Below are 25,799 nucleotides of genomic sequence, written 5' to 3'. Positions count from 1 at the left end.
ACACACAATGACAAAAGAGAAAGTCAATCTCCAGTTAAATTGATGAACCCAGTCCCAATGCCACCGCCTTACTGACTACACCACACCAATGAGATAAAATAATCTGAGTTAAGAGTACCTTGAGAGAAGCTCAGCCCTTCACACACACACACAAAATAATAAAAAAGTATATAAAAAAAAAAAGACTGCATACGCTTAATTTTACACACATGAATAGTTCCATTGAATCAGGGGGATCTACATAAATAGCCTGATTTTCACAGCACTGAGCACCCCCAGCTTCTACAGAACTGCACTGAGTTTCTGGATGTTGAACACTTCTGGAAAAAAAAAAAAACACAAAAACCAGACAACTTAATTATGTATGTAAATATGGATGTTAATTTAGAAGCCTATGGAAAAGTTTGGCCGAGGCTCTGCACCTAGAATCTTGGAAAGAAGATCACAGAATTTAAACTTCATGTGTAGAGCAATGGGGATCCAGTGACTAATGACACCTATACCTCTTACCTAGGGCTTTTCAGCTATAGATCTCAAAGCACTTTATAAAAGGAGGCCAATTTCATTATCCCCATTTTCTAAAGGGGGAAAATGAGGCACAGAGAGCTGAAGTGTCATCCAGCAGGCCAGTGCCAGAAGTGGAAATAGAACCCAGATCTCCTAAATCCCAGTCCACTGCTTTCTCAGCAAAGTGACTCTAGAGGAAGGTGACATGGCTGAAGCAACAGATGAGAAAAATGACTTTGGCAGGGAGAAAAAAGGATTGGCCTTTTAGAAGGAACTCAAATCATTCGGTCATAACAGTTATACCTTGTCTCAAAATTCTTCCTAAAGTACAAGCAGTCACCTGAAGCCATATTCCGCTCCTAATTTAGGGAAACACACACTGGAAAACCAATACTAAAAATCAATGGGAATTTTGGTGGCCTCATCCCAACAGATACTCAAACCTGTAACCCTAATTATATTCAGTAAGAGTTCAGAGTGCTTTCAGGATCCAGACCTAGGTAAAGATTGCAGAATAAGGCCTAGAGAGAATAAAGGAAAGGAAAGAAGCATTTTCCTTCCTGCATAAATATTTTCAACATATATACTTACATATTTAAAGTAAATATACTTTAAAAAAAGATAACAAATGTCAGCAAATTTAACCACTAATTTCAAGCTTCCCTAGCTGAATTTAAAGAATTTAAGAGGACAATGCCAATTTTGGTAGTATCCCAAATTTGCAACTAAGGGAAAGAATAAAAGTAGGTTAAAAATCAAACCAAGATAGGTCAAAAGTTTAATATTCACTTTGTTAAAAGCAAATATTTCCCTACTTGTTTAAAGCCAAAAACTAAAACAGTGTAGCATTTATATAATACTAACATAACAAGCCAGTATGTGTGCATAATGAAAGAAACAAAATTTAAATTTCTAGTTTCTGAGATGCAATGCTGAGCAAGAGTAAGAACAGCTATTTTTAAATTCATATAAATAAAAAAAATCCTATTGCCCTTATAAATAATAAAACAAGCAGTAGAAGAAGCAATTTGCAGTTGCAATAATTACAATGCTATAATCAAAAAGAAAAGGAGGACTTGTGGCACCTTCGAGACTAACCAATTTATTTGAGCATGAGCTTTCGTGAGCTATAGCTCTATAACCACAGTTTTAAAATTAAACGCACCCACCCAAGTTTGTTCTAGCTATACAAGAACAAATGTTGCTCGTCTTACTCATGCAAGTCATTCAGTTGAAAGGGAGGGCTCACATAAATACAGTGAGCACGGGTTGACATTCAAAATGCTGTTCCTACAACAGTGAAGAGGAAAAGCCATTTTACGGAAGATCAAACAGCACAGACCAAGCACATGGCCATCTCTGAGATCACAGAATAAATCTCCTCCTACAAATTTGTCTCTTAAAACATTATTTCTTTCAAATGCCTCATTGCAAAACCTACACATGTGCAACTCCGCTAGCATGAATGCACAACGTGCATTAGACAGAACACATTTCTAAAAAAAACGAACGAAACACTTACTGTAGAAAGAGAGCAGAGCACGTCCGCCTGCCAGACTACTAAACCTTTTGCAGCAATTTCGGCAAACGACAGACCAGTTCCCAGAATTCTTAGCAACATCAAATGTTCATGCTTGATTAACCCTTTAGGTAGAAGAAAGGAAAAAGCAATGAATGGGAGGGATTGTAAACGGAGGAAGAGAACTTTTTATACTAATAAATCAAGAAAATAAGAAATAGAAAACTGATAGTGAATGCCACTAACAGTTCACAGTCTATCTGTGCATGAAGCTAGGGATTTTCCAGTCATTTATTTACAACAGACGGCTCTTTTGACACATACAGGCCTTGGAGCTACAAAGAGCTCTGGACAGGAGGATCGATGTGTCTATGGGGTGCCCCATTGACTTCAATGCAGCTCTTCATAAATGTAGTGATCTGCTTATGTAGATCTGATTGCAGTATCCGGGTGGCAGTCTAATAGACTGTGAAATAATTTCCCACGGGAAGTAGTTGAGCCTCATCCTGGCTGCATTTACAACTAGATAGGACAAACACCAGAAAATGTACAACAGTGAATAATTTTGCATTGCAAGGTTACGGACTACAGCTAATAGATCTTTTTCATCTCTAGATTATTTGATTCTATGATATAATGGAGGAAATATAACATCACTGTATAGTGTAACATTGATAGTTAAAAGAAAAGGAGTACTTGTGGCACCTTAGAGACTAACCAATTTATTTGAGCATGAGCTTTCGTGAGCTACAGCTCACTAGCTGTAGCTCAGGAAAGCTCATGCTCAAATAAATTGGTTAGTCTCTAAGGTGCCACAAGTACTCCTTTTCTTTTTGCGAATACAGACTAACACAGCTGTTACTCTGAAACCTGTCATTGATAGTTAATTGGGTTAATTGGAAGATACCCTACTAAGACTAGTACTGTTTACTATTTTACTAGGGCAAATGCTCTTGGGAATATTATAGTATTAAATAACAAATAATACCTTATGCTTATTATATATATCAGCTTTAATTATGAAGAATTGTGTGGGTGCTGTAGCATGTTAAATTTAGCATTAAAATGGTACAAAGGCATAGGTGCTGGAACTAGGAGTGCTGATGCACCCCCTGTCTTGAAGTAGTAATAACCAATCCAAATACAATGTCTTCCGCCTTCAGCACCTCCATTATAAAAATTGTTCCAGCACCACTGCGCAAAGATGTTATTCATCTTGCTGCAGTTTCTTTGCTTTCCAAGAGTTGTAATATAGTTGTGAAGGACTCACTCTTTGTTGAATTTTGCTCATATCTTCATAGGAGTACATAATTCCTCTGAATGCAAATAGTGTATGCATGAAAAATTATATGCTCTGAGAAGACACAGTATCATGTTGCATCAGATCTTTTACAATTATTAGTATCAAAATAAAATATCAGTTTATTAAATACTTTTACATATATGCGTAACTCAAAGAATCATTGGTTTAAAAAATAATCCCACAATCAAGCTCTGGAGTAGTTTTTGTCTTTTAAGTGGTACAATTGACTTCAATGGAACTACTATGGGGAGAAAAATTATTCCAGAGCATAAATGATTGCAGTATTGGACCCTAAACTGGTCAACAGTAATTGATCCATATATAATCACTATGGCCTTGTATGAACTAGAAAAATTATATTTTTTCAATTTAAGTTTGCTCAATGGAACTAGTTCAATTCAGTTGAAAATCTCATTTACCACCAATCTAGATTAAGTTGTTACACTGTCTACACTAGTGTTAAGCCTGATTTTCAATTGAGCTACACTACTTTGATTGCGCTAACTCAATTGAAACAAACACCTTTTTTCAATCTAGCAAGGTCTACGTGAGCGAGGTTTGAAATAAATGATTCAGTCTGAGAATTTTTCACACCAATGAGATTTCTTGGTAATCCTCTCATTCTTGTCTAAAGTATGTGTAATATTGTCAGAGTAGTATCAAATGCTTTAATTCTTATTTATCAAAGGTTTCAAATGGAATGAACAGAACATGGCAATTGTCCATCTATGCATCCCATTGTCCAGTCTATACATCTAGCAGTCAAAGGCTTAGGGACACCGAGAGCACGGGGTTGCAGCTGTGACCATCTTTGCTTATAGCCAAGCTTATAGCTTATAGCCATATTTTTTTAATCCAGTTATAGTTTTGGTCATGACAACATCCCCCGGGAGTGAGTTCCACAGGTTGACTGTGTTACGAATTACACCTGGTAGGACACGCACACAACTGCTGTGAATTATACCTTGTAGGACATGCACACAAATGCTACGAATTACACCTGGTAGGACACGCACACCAATGCTACGAATTACACCTAATAGGACACGCACACCAATGCTGCGAATTATACCTGATAGGACATGCACACCAATGCTGCGAATTATACCAGATAGGTCACGCACAGTTCGAACCTAGGCTGAGGCCACAGAAACAAAGTCCACAACTGCAGAGTTCCCAAAAGACACTAAGTTTATTACGCTTGAGCGTGGTGCCCCCCTGCTAGCCGGGGGGGACCCTGAATACAGATTTTACAAAGGTTATATACTTTTTAGCAAAGCATGTTGCCCTCGTGCATCGGAAACCTTAGCCAATAAACAAACCCTTGTCTTATCTACCACCTATCCCTGCTTGGTGCATTCCTCATGCTATACCAGTATGTTAATTACACAGCATGGTCCTAAAGCCATGCATCAGTAACTTTTATTATCAGGATGGGAGGCCTCACATCAAGGCCAAGAGACAGTGAGTTAGAGACTGACAAAAACGAGATACTGGGAGTCAAGCCAGGCTGGAGACAAGGAGGAGGATTTTCACAGGGATTCAGTGTCTAAGGATCACTCCTCCTGGTGTATGATGTGCTGGCATTTAAACAATGGTGGGCCCCAAACCAAAATGGAGTCACATGTACTAACTTTTCCTTAACAACTGTGCATTGTGTGAAATACTTCCTTTTATTTTAAACCTGCTGCCTATTAATTTTATTTGTTGACCTTCAATTCTTGTGTTCTGCAAAGGGCTAAATAACACTTCCTTATTTACTTTCTCCACAGCATTCATAAGTTTATAGACCTCTATAATTGTCTCTTTTCCAAGATGAAGTCCCAGTCTTTTTAATCTCTCCTCAGGTAGAAGCTGTTCCATACCCTTAATAGTTTTTGTTGCCCTTCTCTATACTTTTTCCATTTATAATTTTTTTGAGATGCCTTGCATAATGACAGGTTTCAGAGTAACAGTCGTGTTAGTCTGTATTCGCAAAAAGAAAAGTAGTACTTGTGGCACCTTAGAGACTAACCAATTTATTTGAGCATAAGCTTTCGTGAGCTACAGCATCCGATGAAGTGAGCTGTAGCTCACGAAAGCTTATGCTCAAATAAATTGGTTAGTCTCTAAGGTGCCACAAGTACTCCTTTTCTTTTTTGGGATGGGTGACCAAAACTGCGTGCGGTATTCAAGGTGTGGATGATTTATATAGTAGCGTTATGATATTTTCTGTTTTCTTATATATTCCTTTCCTAATGGTTTCTAACATTCTATTAGCTTGACTGCCACTGCACATTGAGCGAATGTTTTCAGAGAACTATCCATGATTATTCCAAGATCTCTTTCTTCAATGGTAACAGCTAATTTAGACCCCATCATTTTGTCTATAGTTAGGATTATACTTTTCACTATACATTACTTTGCATGTATCAACATTGAATTTAAAATGCCATTTTTGTTGCTCAGTCACCTAGTTTTGTGAGATCTGTTTGTAACTCTTCACAGTCTGCTTTGGACTTAACCATCTTGTAACTGAAAACACAGTACTTTTCAGTTAGCATTGGCGCACATTCTGCACTAATACATATACTGCATATAACCACTGTCATCAAAGGTCTGCATGGGGGCAACAAATAGCACTGAATTTGTCCCATGGCACAGATTATAAATAAGACCTCAACAGCAATTGATTTGCTGACAAATTAGTGTAGGGTGGCTTTCCCACGAAAGCTTATGCCCAAATAAATGTTTGTCTCTAAGGTGCCACAAGTACTCCTTTTTCCAGAAACTGTCACACATGCAGCTTGTCTTGAGGAAATATACAATGTATAGACTTTACTTTGGGTAAATTATTATTTGAAAAATTAACGTTGTCACCCAAGAATGCAGAATCATCACATAACTGTATGCCATCACACGATTTGGCTATTTTCTCTCACAGACCAAATACGGAAAGGGGTAAGGCTGCACCAGTGGAACACCAAAATATGTGTGTGAGAAAGTGCTTGGGGGATAATATCCCGTTTCTAGTGATGTTCTAGTAAAACATTGCCCAAACCAGGCATTGTCTGGCTAACGGAGCCGAGGCAGACGCTGACTTTCAGGTTGGGGTTTATTTATTTATCTGAATTTAGTTCTGGGTTCCGGTCCCCCCGCCAAACCTGCAGACGCAGGTCAGATCCAGGCTTCCTAAGAGCTGGGGTTTCCCTCACATGTCTCTCCGTAAACACGCTCTGCCCTGTGCGTGACTTTACACAGCTGCTCTGTGTGTGTGTGTGTGTGTGCGTGCAGCCACCAGCGCACGGAGCCGTGCCGCACCCCCGGCTGCAGCAGCCACCCGCCGTCTTTCTCTCGCGCACGGGAGGCGCAGGGAAGTGCGGGGCCTGGTGCGGCGCGCTGTCTCAGCCCCATGGCGCAGCTCCCACTGGCGGCGGCGGGCCCGGCCGGAGGCGGCGGGCTCGGGCTCCAGGCGGTCACGGCCCCGGATCCCCGGCCTGCGCGGAGGTGAGTAGGGCCGGGCAGGCGGGCAACCGAGCCCCCGCCGCCCGTCTACAGGCGTACGCGATCCTGGGGCAGCCCCCGCCCGGGCCGAGCCCGTTTATCGGCCCGGTGGGGGAAGGGGGGGCGCGTTTTATCCCGTGGGGGGAGGGGCAGCGCGGCCCCGAGCCCGCCAGCGCTCTGTGTGGATTTTGGGGGGGGGGGGCGGACTCGGTGCAGCAACATGGCTGCCGGGGCCCATCCCCCTCCCCAGGCACCTGCGGGGGGAGGGGAACGTCCACGGTCCCCTCCCCCCCACTAGAGAGAGGCTGCGCTCTATGGTTCCCTGTGGGGGCAGAGCGGCTGATTGACGTCCCGTCATGCCTCTGGTTCCACAGAGGGTGACCAATGGCGGGAGGGCATAAAGGGACCGCGTCCGCGGCGGGGGCTGGCCCGTGGCTTCTTGCAGTGGTGCATTGTGGGGTAGTGGAGGACCCGCGTTGCGGATGGAGGGGGAGTCGAGCCGTGGGGCTGTCATGGCGACTAACATCGAGCAGATCTTTCGGTCCTTTGTGGTCAGCAAGTTCCGGGAGATCCAGGAGGAGCAGGAGCAGCAGCAGCAGCTGGGCGGGTAACGAGCCGGCTCGGGGCCGTGGGAGAGGCGAAGTGGGACGGGAGCCTAGTGTGAGCGGGGTGGGGGCGGGGAGAGGTGTCTGGGGGCAGTTGCGGGATGGGGGCAGTGGGTGGGAGGGAGGATGGGGGCGGGGAGGGATAACTAGGGGACAGTTGGGGGGGAGGGGCAATCTCGGGACGGGGGAGGGGCGGCCGTTGCGGGTCACTCGAACATACGGGGCCTGGCCCGGCGCTCAGCGGCGACATCCGGTTACGGGGCCACCAGGCCGCTGCCCCTCCGGGCGGTCCAGCTTTTCAGTGAAAATAACAAGTTTGGATGGGCTAATTTCGCAATGCTTTGATGCGCCTCACAACACGTGCACGCTGGTGTGTTTTCAGTCTGAAAAAGAGTGCTTGGTGGGATGGGATTTTTTTGGGGTGGGGGGTGGTGGGGGCGGGGGCGGGGAGAGAAGAGGGAAACGAAATTTCTGTGTTGTGAAAAGGCCTGGGATGAAACAGTGAGAAAATATTTTCCTCCCTTTGGCATAGTTCTAGTGGCTAACAAAGTATTTTGTCTAAGAACGCAGTAAGTAAAACAAACCAAAAGATGAATATTTCACTAAAGTGCAAGGCCTCTTCAGGAGGCCAAAATATTCTTTAGAAGGTTTGGCTGTAAGAAATGTGAATACATTACCTTTTAAAAAAATAAAAATAAAGCTCGAAATTACTTGAATTTTGTTAATATTTTTCTTGGTTAGTGGAAAGGTAGAAGGCCAGCAGAATGGTGAAACAATCCCAGCTGAGCAAGCAAACACTTCAGATGACACAGTTACGGGTGCTGGGAGTCTTCAGAATGATCAGATAGTTCAGAAAATAGAGGAAGTACTGTCTGGGGCCCTTGATACAGAGCTACAGTGTAAATCAGGTAAATGAAAATGCTTAAACATTGCAAATATGTTTTTCTTCAAGGGGACACTATAAAGAGTAAATCTAGTCAGTTTTTTGAAAATTAAATAAAAGTTTCCAGTGCCACTCTTGCCATGCACTTCCCTGATACTTTTTTAATGGTTTTATAATATTTTACAAAGGATTTTGTCTCCCCCTCATAGTGCTGATAAACCTACACAAAATTGGTCTGACAAACATGTATTCTCTAAACTCTGAAACTGATTATCCACATAGTGCTGTCAAGTGCACAAATTAAGAGAAAAGTAATCTTCCCCTCTTATTTCTTTGTTATAGTAGTAATCAATTTTATTTGTGACAGTAACAGGATAAAAAAAATCAGAGAATATAATTTTTTTTCTTAGTTGACAAGTGCCTCTTTAAAGATTACTTTTGAAATAAGGCATGTGACAATTCATAAGTATCTTCTTCAAGGCATTGTTGTGCAGTTCTAACTCTGGCAGAACTTACTGAAACTAATGGAAGTTTTGCCTGAGTAAGGTCTATAGGATTACTCCTTACATCGTTTATCAAACTACAAAATTGTATGGCTAGGTATATTAATCAGATAGCAAGGTATGAAATAAAGTAATTCCTTGGTGGTGGTATTAGTGAATAATGTACTTATAATTGGAAAAAAACAGGCATTCAGCTTTCAGTTGCTTCAAATGTAATACACTAAATAAAATGGCTGTATAGACTTTTTGATAACAATGAATCCAGCAAAAACGAGTCCTGCAAGCATTGTCTACATTTGAGTAGTTACAGTGATTTCAATGGGATATTCACATGGATAAAGTTACTTGTGTATGTAAGTGTTGGCAGTATTGGCGTCCTACTTGGTTACAAAAATGCATTTTCATTGTCACGGAAATGAGAGGACGGCTGTGCACTTGGTAAGTATATATTCTAAGTGTTTCCACAGAAGACAATGTAGAACTTTGTGGTTGATCTTTGATGTGAATAATCTCAAAGGCTACATTTGCAATTTTTTCTGATGTTCCTTCTTTCCATGATGTACTATGGCTTTTCTACATTGAGCATTTTCAGAAATCTTCCTTGCAGTTGGTGTAGAACGGGTGTTGGTCGAATAGTACAAGGAACAGGAGGCGCACTAGTGCAAACTGGGCATTCGTGTTTTTAAAACTTGTCTAATTCTTCTCAAAAGAAGACTAGATAATTTGGTAGTAAAAAGACTTGCAACCATTATGTGATAATGCTCCCATCAGTAATAGTAAAGGTGAAGCTACAGCAGTGATTTGGGATTTATTGAAAAAGTTGTGCAGAAAAGGACACTGATGCTATATTATTGATACTCTTCATGGCATTCAAAGGAACATGGATAGAAATACCATTTTTTAAAATTAAAATACTTAGCTAATATAGCCCATAGTGATACAAACACTCGTGTGTAAAGTTACGTGCATGTTTTCTTGATCAGGGACATATGCGTTTTATAGTATGCCCATCATCATAGTAATGTTTACTTTTTATATCAACTCTTTTATTCCAAGATCACTTTCTCCTTTTAAGTATTGTTTTGAGGATAGAAGTAAATCATAGTCCTGTGATATAGCTTAGGGTTGCTGAGTTGCTGCAACGTAAAAAAATTTTTTTCAGTGCAATCATTTTTTTTAAAGGAACCTGGCAGACTAGAATTATATACTGTATTTAAAATGATGTGCTTACTAATAACACTTTAGCGCCCAATTCTGCAAGTATTTACATGCTTACCTCACATGCCATTGGTTTCAGTGGCACTACTCAGTGCATAGTTAAGCACATGTGTAAATCTTTGCAGGATTGAGGCGTACTTAAGTGGGCTTTAAGATGTTTGTATACCTCACTATTTAAGCTCTTTGTGTATTTCTCAAGTTCTCTCAGACTTGGTAATGAAAGCTAGTGAATTTGAATTCAGTTTTATTTTTAGCTTCTGATCATTTTTTTGCTCGTCTTCATGTACAAGCAAATGCTGCAATGTGTGGTTGCAAAATTTTTATTTTATTTTTTTAAGAAACAGTGTTTCAATTGGAATTAATAAATAACCTTGAGAAATGTTCTTAAATGTTTGTTAAGGCTTTTTAAACATACACATTCAATTTTAGGAAAATGTTGACCTGTCACTTAAAAAAATCTTAAAGACATGTATTTTAACAACTAAAGTAAAAGTTTTGTTGAAGTCTTTTTATTGAATCATGCAAATGGCACATTTTCTTTCCAGTTGTGTAATTTTGTAAGGTGTGCTATTTTTTTCAGGAATAGTCTTTGCTGTCTTCCATTCATTATAAGTGTTTTAGCTACTGATCAAAGGTCAGTTGCTGTCACATCATCTTAACAGTCTTATTTGTTGTTTTAAGTGTAGAAATCCTAGCAAAAAATTGGCAAGAGGCAGTTTGAAGATTGGTTTAATGTTTTTGAAAACTAAATTTTTGTTTTTTACCCAAACATTTGAAGCTCCTACTGAGGGAAAATGTAACTCGTGATGTATATCAGGAAAAAAATGTTGACTTCAGGTTGTGTATAACTTTATGTGCACCTGTGCCCAAATACTGGTTTAAAATATTTATATTTGAATGTCTTTATAAAATTAGTTTTAAATAAATTTCTTTTTTTTTTTCAGGTGTAGAGGAAGATTCAGTGAAAAATAGTTCTCCCTGTACAAAAAGAGGCCCCACTGATGAAGTAGAAGATGAAATTCCAAGAAAAAAGTCAAAAAAGAACAAAAAACACAAAAGCAAGAAGAAGAAGAAGAAAAAGAAGAAGAAAAGGAAGAAAGAAAAAAAACATAAAAAGCAGCTAAAGGAATCAAAATTAAGTGCACAGTATGGAGAGCATGCAGATTTACAACCTGCTTCTCACTCAAAGACAGAAAAATTGGGCTCAAAGTTGATCACACGGCATGGAGGACATGCAGATTCCGATCTTGGTGGTCAAATGCAGCCAGAAGAATTGGGCACAAAATTGAGTGCAGAGTACATGGGACATTCAATTAAAAGACTCACACCTCTTTTGCTATCAGATTCTGAATCATCTGTGGAAAAACTTGGGAGAGACAAAACTAACTTGGCCTTGACTGATACACACAGTACATTCAATTCAGAAACCAGCAAATTGGATACCCAGGAAGAAAATACTAGTACAATGAAAATTCAAGAGCAAGCTAATGTAAAATTATTGGTGAATAAGACTCATGAAAGTATATATCATATAGCTTTTAATATGAATGCAAAGGATGAACCTTTACCAGTTAAAGACACTGAAAATGGTACTGTGTCTACCAACAGAACTGGAGTTGCTGGTAAATCTGAAATTGAAAAGGATTTGGAAGCTGCTCCAGCCTCTGAGATAACTGAAGAACTAAAAGATTCAGAAGCTACTCTGGAATCGATGGGCATGGTGGAGGTGAAAGAATTAAAAACAACCTTAGAATCTGAGACCATGGCAAAGATTAAATGTTCAGAAGCAATTCTAAAATCTCTGACTATGACTTCAGAGGGTTTGGATGCCCCTCTAGAATCTGTAGCCATAGCGGAGCTGAAAGCAACTGGAGAATCTGTGGCTATGACAAATGATTTGGTAGTAACTCCAACATCTGAAGTTGTAATGGAGATGAAAGCTTTGGAAGAAACCGCAGGATCTGTTGTCTTGACAAATATGAAAGGTTTGGAAACAACTCTAGAAACTGTGGGTGTGGCTGAGGCAAAAAGTTTGGAAGGAGGTCTAGAATTTGTGACTGTGCCAGATGATTTGGTAGCGACTTCAAAATCTGTGGCCGAGGCAGAGGTGAATGATTTGGAAGCAACTCCAAAATCTGTGTCTGTGGTGAAGGTGAAAGGTTCAGAAGCTGCTCTAGAACCTGTGGCCATGCAGGAGGCAAAAGATTTGGAAAGAACCCTAGAATCTGTTGCCCTGGGGAAAGGTTCACAAACAACCCTAGAACCTGTTGGGAATGCGAAAGATTTGGAAGCAGCTCTAAAACTTGTGGTGGAGATGAAAGGTTTGGAAGTAACTCCAGAATCTCTGCACATGGAGGAGGTGAAAGGTGCAGAAGGAGCCCTAGAATCTGTGGCTATGGCAATAGATTTGGAAGGAACCCTCAAACTTGCTCCTGTGGGAGAGGCAAAAGATTCAGATGCAGCATCACTGTCTCCGCAAATGGAAGATATGAAAGATTCAAAAGGATTCCTAGAATCTGTAGCCGTGACAAAAGGTCCAGAAACAATCCTAGACCCCGTAGGGGTGGCAGAAGGTCTAGAAACAATCCTAGAACCTGCAGAGGTGGCAGAGGAGAAAAATTTGGAAGGAATTCCAGAATCTCTGCACATACAGGATATGGAAGATTTGGAAGCATCCTTAGAACCTGTAGTCATGAGAACAGGTCTGGAAGTGGCTCTAGAACATGTGGCTGTGGTGAAAGGTGTAGAAGCAACTCCACTTTCTATGCAAATGGAAGAAGTGAAAGATTTGGAAGGAGCCCTAGTAGAATCTGTGGCAGTGACAAAAGGTTCAGAAGCAGCCCTAGAACATGTTGTTATCTTGGCAGAGAAGAAAGGTATGGAACCAACTTCACTATCTCTGCAAATGGAAGATGTGAAAGATTCAGAAGGAGCCCTAGAATCTATTGTCATGGAAGAAGGCTCAGAAGCAACCCAGGGACCAGTGACAGAGGCAAAAGACTTGGAAGCAATCCTAAAATCTGTTTCGGAGGTGAGAGGTTCAGAACCAGCACCACTGTCTCTGCAGATGGAAGATGTGAAAGGTTCAGAAGGAGGTGTAAAATCTTTGGCCATGGCAAAAGGTTCAAAACCAACCCTGAAAGCTGTGGCTGTGGGGGAGGGAAGAGGTTCAGAAGCAACTCTGCTGTCTCTGGAAGTGGAGAATGTGAAAGATGATGAGGAAGCCTTAGAATCTGTGGCCCGGGCAATAGATTCAGAACCAACCCTAGAACCTGTGGCCATTGTAGAGGCTAAAGGTCTGGAAGCAGTTCTGTCTCTGCAAATGGAGAATGTGAAAGATTCAGAAGGAGCCCTGGAATCTGTGGCCATGGCAAAAGATTTAGAGGCACCTCCAGAACCTGTGGCAGAGGCGAAAGATTCGGAAGCAATGCTTCAGTCTCTGCAAATGGAAGATGTGAAAGAATTAGAAGGAACCCTAGAATCTGTTGTGGTGACAAAAAGTTTGGAAGCAACCCTAGGGCCTGTGGCGGAGGAGAAAGGTGCAGAAACACCTCCATTATCTCTACAAATAGAAGATGTGACAGAATCAGAAGGAGTTCTAGAATCTATGTCTGTGGTGAAGTTGAAGGCTTTGGAAGCAGCCTTTGAGTCGGTAGTCATGGTAGAGGTGAAGGATTTAAATAAACCTGTACAAGCTGAGTCTGAGGTCACAGCTCAGTTTAAAGATTTGGAAGCAATTCCCAAATTTCTGTGCATGGAGGGAGATTTGGTAATAACTCCAGAATCTGAGATAACATCAGAAGTGAAAAACTTGGAAATAATTGGACAATCCGAATTGCTGGCAGAAGTGAAAGATTTGGAAACCACCCCAGAATCTGAGGCAGTGGCAGAGTCAAAGGATTCAGAAACAACTACAGAATCTCAGGTGGTGATGGAAGTGAAAGATTTGGAAACCATTCCACGATCCCAAGTCATGACAGAAGTGAGTGACTTGAAAATATCTCCATGTACTGAGGTGGAGGTGATGAAAGGTTTTGAAACAGCTACAAAGTCTGATGCCACTATAATGGAGGTGGAAGATTCTGAATCAACTCTGGAATCTAGGGCAGTAGTAGAGGTGAAAGATCCGGAAGCCACACCGGAATCTGAGGCAATAACAGGCATAAAATATTCTAAAAAAATTCTAGAATCTGAGGCCACCGCAGAGTTGAAACATTCAGAAGCTAGTCCAGAATCTTTACACTCGACAGACTTGAAAGATTCTGGAAAAACTCCAGAACCTGAGGTGATTCTGCAAATGAAAGATTCAAAAACAACTAAAAAATCTGAGCCCATCGCTCTGGTGAAAGATTCTGAAGCTAGTAGAGAATTGCTACATATAGTGGTAAAAAATGTGCAATCAACTCCAGAATCTGAGACTGTGGCAGTCGTGAAAGATTTGAAGGAAACTCTAGAGCGTGAGATGGTGGTGGCAAAAGATTTGGAAACAACCCTAAAATCTGAAGCAATCATGGATGTAAAGCATTCTAAAGCTGCTCCAGAATCTTTGTATAAAGCAAAGGTAAAGGATTCAGAAGCAGTCCCAGAATCTCTCTACTCATCGAAGGTGAAAGTTGCTGAATTAGCTCAAGAATTGGAGGCAGCAGCAAAGGTGAAGGATTTGAAAGAAACCCTAGAATCTAAGGTCATGGTAGACGTGAAAGATTTGGAAGCTGCTTCAGAATCTGTGATCAGGATGAAGGTAAAAGATTTGGAAGAAATTCCAGAACATTGGCAACCAGTGGATGTGAAAGTTTTGGAAGCCTCTCCGGAATCTGAGAAAACAGTGGAAGTAAAATATTCAGAAGCAACTCCAGAAACTCAGGTGTTGACAGAGACGAAAGATTTGGAAGAAACTCTGGATTCTCTGTACACTGCAGAGGTGGAGGAGTTGGAAAAAATTACAGAATCTATGCCAATGGTAGAGGTGAAAGAATCTGAGGCTGTGATGGATCTGAAATTCTCAGCAACAACTCTAAAATCTGAGAAAACAGTGGAGGTGAAAATTTTGGAAGATACTCCAGAATTCTTGACAGTGGAAAAGATAAATTCAAAAGCATGTCTCGAATTTCTGCACTCTGAGGAAATGAAAGATTTGGAAGCAGATGTAGAAGCTGAGGCTTCAACGGATCTGAAGGATATGGAAGGAACTTTGGGCACTGCACAGGTGAAATATTCAGAAGCAGTTTTGAAATCTGTGGGCATAGCAGAGAGAAAACATTTGGGAACAGCTGTAGAAAATCCTAATGCAGTGCTAGATTTGGAACCGGTTTCAGACTCTCAGCATACTGTGGATCTGAAATTTCCAGAAACTCCTCAGATTCCTGAGTTAAAAGTGGAGGTGAAAGATTCTGAAGCAGCTCTAGAATCTGAGACTATTACAGAGGCAAATGACTTGCAAGCTACTCCAGAGTCTGTGGCCACAGTGGAGGTGAAAAATTTGAAAGCAGTTCCAGATTCTCTTCATGCAGTACACATGAATAATTTGGAAGCAACTCCGGAATTGGTGGCAGCTGCAGAGATGAAAGATTTGGACGCAGTTCCTGAATCTGTGGTGGTGCTGGCAGAGGTGGAAGATTTGGAAATAGTTTCAGATTCTCTGCATACTGTAGACGTGAAAGATTTGGAAGCAGCTCCAGAATCTGTGGCGATAGTAGCAGAGGTGAAGGATTTACAAGCAGCTCCAGAATCGGCAGCAGTGGTGAAAGATTTGGAAGCAGCTCCAGAATATGTGGTGATGCTGGCAGAGGTGAAAGATTCAGAAGTAGTTCCAGTTTCTCTGCATACCATAGATGTGAAAGATTTTGAAACAACTCCAGAATCTGTGGTAGTGGCTGAAGAGGTGAAAGATTTGGAAGGAGCTCCAGAATCTGTTGTGACAGCAGCAAAATTTAAATACTCAGAAACAACTCCAGAATCTGTGGTGGTGACTGCAGAAATGAAAGATTTGGAAGCAGCTCTGAAATCTGTGGTGGTGGCAGAGGTGAAGGATTTGAGAGCAGCTCCAGAATCTTTGGCAGCAGAGGTGACAGATTTGGAAGCAGTGCTAGATATTCTGTGTCCTGTAGATGTGAAAGATTCTGAAACAGCTCCAGAATCTGTGGTGGTGGCTGAAGAGATCAAAGATTTGGAAGCAGTGCCAGATGTTCTGCATACTGTAGATGTGAAAGATTCTGAAACAAGTACAGAATCTCTGCTGGTGTCTTCAGAGGTGAAAGATTCAGAAACTGCTCCAGAATCTGTTGTGACAATGGCAGAATTGAAATATTCAGAAACAAGTCCAGAATCTGTGGTGGCTACTGCAGAAGTGAAAGATTTAGAAGCAGTTCTGGAATCTGTGGCAGAGATGAAGGATTTGGAGTCTGCTCCAGATGCTGTGGTGGTGGTGGCAGAGGTGAAAGATTTGAAAGCATCTCCAGAATCTTTGGCAGCAGAAGTGACAGATTTGGAAGCAGCTCCAGATTTTCTGTGTATTGTAGATGTGAAAGATTCTGGAACAACTACAGAATCTGTGATAGCGGCTGAAGAGATGACAGATTTGGAAGCAGCTCCAGATTTCCTGTGTACTGTAGATGTGAAAGATTCTGAAAGAACTCCGCAATTTGTGGTAGTGGCTGCAGAGATGAAGGATTCTGAAACAGTTCCAGAATCGGTGGCAGAGGTAAAATACTCAGAAACAAGTCCGGAATTTGTGGTAGTGGCAGCAGAGGTGACAGATTTGGAAGCAGCACCAGAATCTATGGTGACAGTGACAGAGGTGAAAGATTTGCAAGCTGTTCCCGTTTCTCTGGTGTTGGTGGCAGATGTAGAAGATTCAGAAGGAGCTAGTGAGTCTCTGCATGCTGTAGATATGAATGATGCAGAAGCAGCTCCAAAATCTGTGGGGTTGGCTGCAGAGATGAAAGATTTGGAAGAAGCTCCAGAATCTGTGGTGGCCATGGCAGAGGTGAAAAATATGGAAGCACCTCCAGGTTCTTGGTATACAGCATATGTTAAAGATTCAGAAACAACTCAGGAATCTGTGTCAGTGACAGCAGATGTGAATGATTTGGAAGCAACTCCAGCATTTAGGGCGGTGGCTGCAGAGGCGAAAGATTCAGAAGCAGCTTTGGAATCTGTGGTGATAGCGGCAGAGGGGAAGGATTTGCAAGCTGCTCCAGATTCTCTGGTGGTGGAGACAGAGATAGAAGATTCAGAAGCAGTGAGTGTTTCTCTGCATACTTTAGATGTGAATGATTTAGAAGCAACTCGAGAATCCGTGGAGGCTACGGCAGAGATGAAAAATTTGGAGGCAGCTCCAGATTCTCTGTGTACGTTGTACGTTAAAGATTCAGAAACAACTCAAGAATCTGTGGGAGTGAGAGCAGAGGTGAATGATTTGGAAGCAACTCCAGCCTTTGGGGCAGTGGCAGCAGCGGCAAAAGATTTGGGAGCTCCTCCAGAATTGGTGGCGGCTGTGGTAGCGGTGGAAGTTTCGGGAGCGCCTCCAGAATTGGCGGCGGCTGTGGCAGAGGCAAAAGATTCCAGAGTGGCTCCAGGATCTGTGACTGTAGTGAAGGAAAGTGATGAAGATCTTTTTAAAAAAAAGAAAGCATATGAAAAAAGTAACAAGAGTAGTGATAAAAATAAACAAGATGCAAAGAAATTAAAAAGGAGTAAATCTAAATCTCTTTCACGATCCAGGAAGCGGAAAAAGAAGTCCAGGTCACGTTCTGTCTCTAAACATTTGAAATGTAAAAGAGCAAGGTCTAGGAGCAGAAACTACTCAGATTCCAGAAAGAAACGTTCCACATCTTACGACAAGTCTAGATCCAGATCTGTTGAAAAAGGAAGGGGCAAAGACTCTTCCTGGAGGTCCAGACGCAGGCGCTCCAGGTCCTCTGATGGTCTCAAGTCAAGATCCAGATCCATTGATAAAAGGGAAGGTAAAGACTCTTCCTGGAGGTCCAGACGTAGGCGCTCCAGGTCCTCTGATCATCTCAAGTCTAAATCCAGATCTGTTGAAAAAAGAGAGGGCAAAGATTCTTCACGGAAGTCTAGACGCAGACGCTCTAAGTCATCTGATCGTTTCAAGTCTAGATCCCGATCTGTTGAAAAAAGAGAGCGCAAAGACTCTTCACGGCGGTCTAGACGCAGACGCTCCAAGTCCTTGGATCGTCTCAAGTCTAGATCCAGATCCAGGTCTGTTGGAAAAAAAGGGCACAAAAGCTCTTCATGGAGGTCCAGACGCAGACGCTCCAAGTCCTCTGATCGTCTCAAATCTAGATCCAGATCTGTTGAAAAAAGAGAGCGCAAAGACTCTTCACGGAGGTCTAGACGCAGACGCTCCAAGTCCTCTGATCGTCTCAAGTCCAGATCCAGATCCAGATCTTTTGAAAAAAAGGGTGGCAAAGAATCTTCCTGGAGATCCAGACGCAGACGCTCCAAGTCCTCTGATCGTTTCAAGTCCAGATCCAGATCTTTTGAAAAAAGAGGTGGCAAAGAATCTTCCTGGAGGTCCAGACGCAGACGTTCCAAGTCCTCTGATCGTCTCAAATCAAAATCCAGATCCAGATCCTTTGAAAAAAGGGGTGGCAAAGCATCTTCCTGGAGGTCTAGACGCAGACGCTCTAAGTCTTCTGATCGTCTCAAATCAAAATCCAGATCCAGATCTGTTGAAAAAAGAAGTGGCAAAGGGTCTTCGTGGAGGTCCAGACGCAGACGCTCCAAATCATCTGATCGTCTCAAGTCAAGATCGATATCTGTTGAAAAAAGAGGGGGCAGGGACTCTTCATGGAGGTCTAAACGTAGACGCTCCAAGTCCTCAGATCGTCTCAAATCTAGATCGAGATCTGTTGAAAAAAGAGGCGGCAGAGACTCTTCACGGAGGTCTAAACGTAGACGCTCCAAATCCACTGATCATCACAGGTCTAGATCCAAATCTGTTGAAAAAATAGGTAGTAAAGAGTCTTCACGGAGGTCTAAACGTAGACGTTCCAAGTCCTCTGATCGTCTCAAATCTAGATCCAAATCTATTGAAAAACTGGGAAGCAAAGAGTCTTCATGGAGGTCCAGACGCAGATGCTCGAAATCCTTTGATGATCTAAAGTCTAGATCTAGATCCAAATCTGTTGAAAAAGGAGAGAGTAAGGAATCTTCATGGAGATCTAGAAGTAAACGCTCAAAGTCCTTTGAACGTCACAAATTGAGATCTAAATCTGTTGAAAGAATAGAGGTACAGGAACCTTCGCAGAGGTCTCGAAGTAGCTGCTCCAAGTCTCCTGAGCGTCACAAGTCCAGTTCCAAATCTGTTGAAGAAATAGAGGCACAGGAGCCTTCACAGAGGTCTCGAAGTAGCCGCTCAAAGTCTTTTGAACGTCACACATCTGGATCCAAATCTGTCGAAGAAATAGAGGGAAAAGAATCTTCATTGAGGTCTCGAAGTAGCCGCTCTAAGTCTTCTGAACGTAACAAATCCAGATCCAAATCTGTTGAAGAAATGGAGGCTCAGGAGGCTTCACAGAGGTCTCGAAGTAGCCGCTCAAAGTCTTTTGAACGTCACACATCTGGATCCAAATCTGTCGAAGAAATAGAGGGAAAAGAATCTTCATTGAGGTCTCGAAGTAGCCGCTCTAAGTCTTCTGAACGTAACAAATCCAGATCCAAATCTGTTGAAGAAATGGAGGCTCAGGAGCCTTCACAGAGGTCTCGAAGTAGCCGCTCAAAGTCTTTTGAACGTCACACATCTGGATCCAAATCTGTCGAAGAAATAGAGGGAAAAGAATCTTCACCGAGGTCTCGAAGTAGCCGCTCCAAGTCTTCTGAACGTAACAAATCCAGATCCAAACCTGTTGAAGAAATAGAGGCTCAGGAGCCTTCACAGAGGTCTCGAAGTAGCCGCTCGAAGTCCTTTGAACATCACACATCTGGATCCAAATCTGTCGAAGAAATAGAGGGAAAAGAATCTTCACCGAGGTCTCAAAGTAGCCGCTCCAAATCTTCTGAACGTAACAAATCCAAATCTGTTGAAGAAATAGAGGCTCAGGAGCCTTCACAGAGGTCTCAAAGTAGCTGCTCCAAGTCTTCTGAATGTCACACGTATAGATCTAAATCTGTTGAAGAAATAGTGGTTCAGGAGCCTTCAAAGAGCTTTCGAAGTAGCCGCTCCAAGTCCTTGGAACATCACATGTCTAGATCCAAATCAGTTGAAGAAATAGAGGGCAAAGAATTTTCACAGAGGTCTCGAAGTAGCCGGTCCAAGTCTTCTGAACTACACAAGTCCAGATCCAAATCTGTTGAACAAGTGGAGGTGCCGAAGCCTTCAGGGATGTCTCGAAGTAGCCGTTCCAAGTCTTTTGAACATCTTCACTGCAGATCCAAATCTGTTGCAGGAATAGAGGTGCAGAAGCTTTCACAAAGCTTTCGAAGTAGCCTCTCCAAGTCTTCTGAATGTGTCACGTCCGAATCCAAATCTGTTCAAGAAATAGAGGCTCAGGAGCCTGCAGAGAGGTCTCAAAGCAGCTGCTCCAAGTCTCCTGAACTTCAAAAGTCTAGATCCAAATCTGTTGAAAAAATAGAGGGCAAAGATTCTTCACAGAGGTCTCGAAGTAGCCGCTCCAGATCTTCTGAACGTTACAGATCTAGATCCAAATCTGTTGAAAAAATAGAGGGCAAAGATTCTTCACAGAGGTCTCGAAGTAGCCGCTCCAGATCTTCTGAATGTTACAGATCTAGATCCAAATCTGTTGAAAAAATAGAGGGCAAAGATTCTTCACAGAGGTCTCGAAGTAGCCGCTCCAGATCTTCTGAACGTTACAGGTCTAGATCCAAATCTGTTGAAAAAATAGAGGGAAAAGATTCTTCACAGAGATCTCGAAGTAGCCGCTCCAGGTCTTCTGAACGTCCCAGATCTAGATCCAAATCTGTTGAAGAAATAGAGGTTGAGGAGCCTTCACAGAGGTCTCGAAGTAGCCGCTCCAAGTCTTCTGAATGTCACAAATCCAGATCCAAATCTGTTGAGGAAATAGAGGTGGAGGAGCCTTCACAGAGGTCTCGAAGTAGCCGCTCCAGATCTTCTGAACGTCACAAGGCCAGATCCAAATCTGTTGAGGAAATGGAGGTGGAGGAGCCTTCAGAGAGGTCTCGAAGTAGCCGCTCCAAGTCTTCTGAACGTCACAAGTCCAGATCCAAATCTGTTGAGGAAATAGAGGTGGAGGAGCCTTCACAGAGGTCTCGAAGTAGCCGCTCCAGATCTTCTGAACGTCACAAGGCCAGATCCAAATCTGTTGAGGAAATGGAGGTGGAGGAGCCTTCACAGAGGTCTCGAAGTAGCCGCTCCAAGTCTTCTGAACGTCACAAGTCCAGATCCAAATCTGTTGAGGAAATAGAGGTGGAGGAGCCTTCACAGAGGTCTCGAAGTAGCCGCTCCAAGTCTTCTGAACGTCACAAGTCCAGATCCAAATCTGTTGAGGAAATAGAGGTGGAGGAGCCTTCACAGAGGTCTCGAAGTAGCCGCTCCAAGTCTTCTGAACGTCACATGTCTAGATCAAAATCTGTTGAGGAAATAGAGGTGGAGGAGCCTTCAGAGAGGTCTCGAAGTAGCCGCTCCAAGTCTTCTGAACGTCACATGTCTAGATCAAAATCTGTTGAGGAAATAGAGGTGGAGGAGCCTTCAGAGAGGTCTCGAAGTAGCCGCTCCAAGTCTTCTGAACGTCACATGTCTAGATCAAAATCTGTTGAGGAAATAGAGGTGGAGGAGCCTTCAGAGAGGTCTCGAAGTAGCCGCTCCAAGTCTTCTGAACGTCACATGTCTAGATCAAAATCTGTTGAGGAAATAGAGGTGGAGGAGCCTTCACAGAGGTCTCGAAGTAGCCGCTCCAGATCTTCTGAACGTCACACATCTAGATCCAAATCTGTTGAAAAAATAGAGGGAAAATATTCTTCACAGAGATCCCGAAAGAGCCGCTCCAAGTCTTCTGAACGTCACAAGTCCAGATCCAAATCTGTTGAGGAAATACAGGTTGAGGAGCCTTCACAGAGGTCTCAAAGTAGCCGCTCGAAGTCTTCTGAAAGACACAAGTCCAGATCCAAATCTGTTGAGGAAATACAGGTTGAGGAGCCTTCACAGAGGTCTCAAAGTAGCCGCTCCAAGTCTTCTGAAAGACACAAGTCCAGATCCAAATCTGTTGAGGAAATAGTGGTTGAGGAGCCTTCACAGAGGTCTCGAAGTAGCCGCTCCAGATCTTCTGAACGTCACACGTCTAGATCCAAATCTGTTGAAAAAATAGAGGGAAAAGATTCTTCACAGAGATCTCGAAAGAGCCGCTGCAAGTCTTCTGAACGTCACAAGTCCAGATCCAAATCTGTTGAAAAAATAGAAGCCAAAGATTCTTCACAGAGATCTCGCAGGAGCCGCTCCAAGTCTTCTGAACGTCACAAATCTAGATCCAATTTTGTTGAGGAAATAGAGATGGAGGAGCCTTCACAGAGGTCTCGAAGTAGCCGCTCCAAGTCTTCTGAAAGACACAAGTCCAGATCCAAATCTGTTGAGGAAATAGTGGTTGAGGAGGCTTCACAGAGGTCTCGAAGTAGCCGCTCCAGATCTTCTGAACGTCACACGTCTAGATCCAAATCTGTTGAAAAAATAGAGGGAAAAGATTCTTCACAGAGATCTCGGAGTAGCCGCTCCAAGTCTTCTGAACGTCACAAATCTAGATCCAATTCTGTTGAGGAAATAGACATGGAGGAGCCTTCACAGAGGTCTCGAAGTAGCCGCTCCAAGTCTTCTGAAAGACACAAGTCCAGATCCAAATCTGTTGAGGAAATAGTGGTTGAGGAGCCTTCAGAGAGGTCTCGGAGCCGCTCCAAGTCTTCTGAACGTCACACGTCTAGATCGAAATCTGTTGAAAAAATAGAGGGAAAAGATTCTTCACAGAGATCTCGAAGTAGCCGCTCCAAGTCTTCTGAACGTCACAAATCTAGATCCAATTCTGTTGAAGAAATAGAGGTTGAGGAGCCTTCACAGAGGTCTCGAAGTAGCCGCTCCAAGTCTTCTGAACGTCACAAATCCAGATCCAAATCTGTTGAGGAAATAGTGGTTGAGGAGCCTTCAGAGAGGTCTCGGAGCCACTCCAAGTCTTCTGAACGTCACACGTCTAGATCAAAATCTGTTGAAAAAATAGAGGGAAAAGATTCTTCACAGAGGTCTCGAAGTAGCCGCTCCAAGTCTTCTGAACGTCACGAGTCCAGATCCAAATCTGTTGAAGAAATAGAGGTTGAGGAGCCTTCACAGAGGTCTCGAAGTAGCCGCTCCAAGTCTTCTGAACGTCACAAATCTAGATCCAAATCTGTTGAAGAAATGGAGGTTGAGGAGCCTTCACAGAGGTCTCGAAGTAGCCGCTCCAAGTCTTCTGAACGTCACGAGTCCAGATCCAAATCTGTTGAAGAAATGGAGGTTCAGGAGTCTTCACAGAGGTCTCGAAGTAGCCGGTCCAAGTCTTCTGAACGTCACAAGTCCAGATCCAAATCTGTTGAAGAAATAGAGATTCAGGAGCCTTCACAGAGGTCTCGGAGTAGCGGCTCCAAGTCTCCTGAACTTCAATACTCTAGATCCAAATCTGTTGAAAAAATTGAGGGCAAAGATTCTTCTCTGAGGTCTCGGAGTAGCCGCTCCAAGTCTCCTGAACTTCAACACTCTAGATCCAAATCTGTTGAAAAAATTGAGGGCAAAGATTCTTCTCTGAGGTCCTGGAGTAGCCGCTCCAAGTCTCCTGAACTTCAAAAGTCTGGATCCAAATCTGTTGAAAAAATTGAGGCCAAAGTTTCTTCACGGAAGTCTCGGAGTAGCCGCTCCAAGTCTCCTGAACTTCAAAAGTCTAGATCCAAATCCGTTGAAAAAATAAAGGGCAAAGTGTCTTCACAGAGGTCTCGGAGTAGCCGCTCCAAGTCTCCTGAACTTCAAAAGTCTAGATCGAAATCTGTTGAAAAAATAAAGGGCAAAGTGTCTTCACAAAGGTCTAGAAGAAAACGCTCCAAGTCTTCTGAACGTCACAAATCTAGATCCAAATCAGTTGAAAAAGTAGAGGGAAAAGAGTCTTCACAGAGGTCTAGAAGTAAGCGCTCTAAATCCTCTGAGCGCAAATCACAAAAACATGATAGCGAATTGCGGTCTAGACGAAATCGGTCTCGGTCAGTAACACGTAAAAGACTCTCAAAATCTAAATCTAATCATCGGTCTCGGACACGCTCCCTGTCACGTTCAAGACACAGGAGGAGGACTCGGTCAAGATCAGTGTCAAAAAGGAGACGGTCTTTATCAAGAGAGAGACACAAAAGATCTCAAAGGAACAGATCAAGGTCTGCTGATCGACGAAGGAGGAGATCAAACTCAAGGGATCACCGAATAGTGCTCAGGTTACGGACCAGAAGTCGAACACCTATTCGACGAAAACGGTCTAGGTCAGTGGGAAGAAGACGAAGCTCTAGCAAATCACCAGTTCGACTAAGGAGATCAAGATCACCTGGGAGAAGAAGATGCTATAGCAGATCACCTGATCGTCAAAGAAGGTCCAGGTCATCTGATAAGTTTTCAAGCAGATCACCTAAACGTCTTACAGACTTAGGTAAGTAATGCTCTTTTCGTCAATCATTTTCATGGCTGCGTAGTGTTGACCTATGTAAACTTCATCCTACCTCTGATGAAGATAATACAGTGCAACCCTAGCATTCATCAGGAATCTCTTCGAAGTAATTTTAAGCAATTGTTTAATTTTAATAGACTTTCTGTTGGCATTGAGTATGCACTTATAGGGGATTCAAGTGTGTAGTCTGACTGAAAATGCATCAGAAAAATGTGAAGGGTACAGGATTTTACAGGTTATTCCACATAGGCAGACCCATGATGAACCCTGGGGTTATGAGTCTATGCAGGTGCACAAGGATTTGTCCACACACATTGTAATCATAGGATCAAGGCCTTAATGTTTTTATTAAGATGCAGTGATTCATCAGATTTGTTTTTTTTCCAAGAGCATATAGCACATTATTTAAGAAAGTGGAAAACAAAATATACATGTGGGAGTCCTCTACGGTCAACATAATGTTTCTTTGCCAGTCATATTAATTCTCTTACCTCATTCACAGCTTCTGTGTTGCTGTTCAAAACTACTTCCTACTTATATGAAAACAGGCAGGACTGAGCAAGTAATCTGGTTAACAAAGGATGTGAGCTAGAGGATTCATGTGATGCACTCCAAATTTCCATGGGGGTTGAGGAGGAAAAATCTAGTAACTATCCCTTGCTTACTCCCCTTAGGAGCTGAGCTTGCCTGTATTGAGACTAGTTCTTTTAAGGTAGAACCCTTTAAGGATGCTGGGCTGAAATTTCTGAGTATATTGAATAGATCTACTCACTTTGCCACCATGTATAGGTTGTCAGGGTCCCTATATTCTATTCTGTATCACATAGTAAGGTGGCGATATATGGCTACAACTAGCTGGTTTCCAAGTTGTTAAGCAGCAATCCATTATGTTAACTACACGTTTCAACATAAGACTGGCGACTGAGGCAGCCTTAGTCAGAGGCAAGACTCAAGACACCTGGGATGTTATTCCAGATGCTGGAAAGCTGTAGTATGGAAGTTCATTGCTCCTCATTGATTGCTGCCTGCATCAGGAATGACTTCCAGATCAAGATGTGGAAGACGACTTACCTAGAAATGTGAGGAACTTAAAACTCTTTATTGAGGGCATGACCATAACC

At 42.5% G+C, this 25,799-nt stretch overlaps 2 protein-coding genes across 4 annotated transcripts in view; one reads left to right on the top strand and one right to left on the bottom strand.

The window, feature by feature from the left end:
- Window positions 1-4,520, bottom strand: part of GART (phosphoribosylglycinamide formyltransferase, phosphoribosylglycinamide synthetase, phosphoribosylaminoimidazole synthetase) — a 64,192-nt gene extending 59,672 nt beyond the window's left edge. Inside the window, exons 1-3 of the mRNA XM_084618896.1 lie at window positions 4,402-4,520; window positions 2,351-2,548; window positions 2,030-2,151 (exon numbers count right to left, since the gene is read on the bottom strand). The gene's annotated coding sequence lies outside the window, so the exon portion shown is untranslated. The remainder of the gene's footprint in view (window positions 1-2,029; window positions 2,152-2,350; window positions 2,549-4,401) is intronic.
- A 2,005-nt stretch (window positions 4,521-6,525) lies between these two features.
- The window catches only part of SON (SON DNA and RNA binding protein), a 61,071-nt gene continuing 41,797 nt past the window's right edge, over window positions 6,526-25,799 (top strand). Inside the window, exons 1-3 of one of the 3 annotated variants that reach the window (XM_084618843.1) lie at window positions 6,526-6,815; window positions 8,159-8,325; window positions 10,966-24,660. In XM_084618843.1, the coding sequence (XP_084474969.1) occupies window positions 6,721-6,815; window positions 8,159-8,325; window positions 10,966-24,660 (13,957 nt within the window). In that variant the 5' untranslated portion in view covers window positions 6,526-6,720. Of the gene's footprint in view, window positions 6,816-7,141; window positions 7,420-8,158; window positions 8,326-10,965; window positions 24,661-25,799 lie in introns of those variants that run through there. The other 2 variants (XM_084618844.1, XM_084618842.1) reach the window with 2 other exon arrangements.

Source organism: Lepidochelys olivacea (genome assembly GCF_965140295.1).
Source record: "Lepidochelys olivacea isolate rLepOli2 genome assembly, chromosome: 1".
In the NCBI taxonomy this organism is placed as follows: Eukaryota; Metazoa; Chordata; order Testudines; family Cheloniidae; genus Lepidochelys; species Lepidochelys olivacea.
The sequence above is the reverse complement of the archived record's forward strand: the minus strand, read 5'-3'. Positions and strand labels throughout refer to the sequence as shown.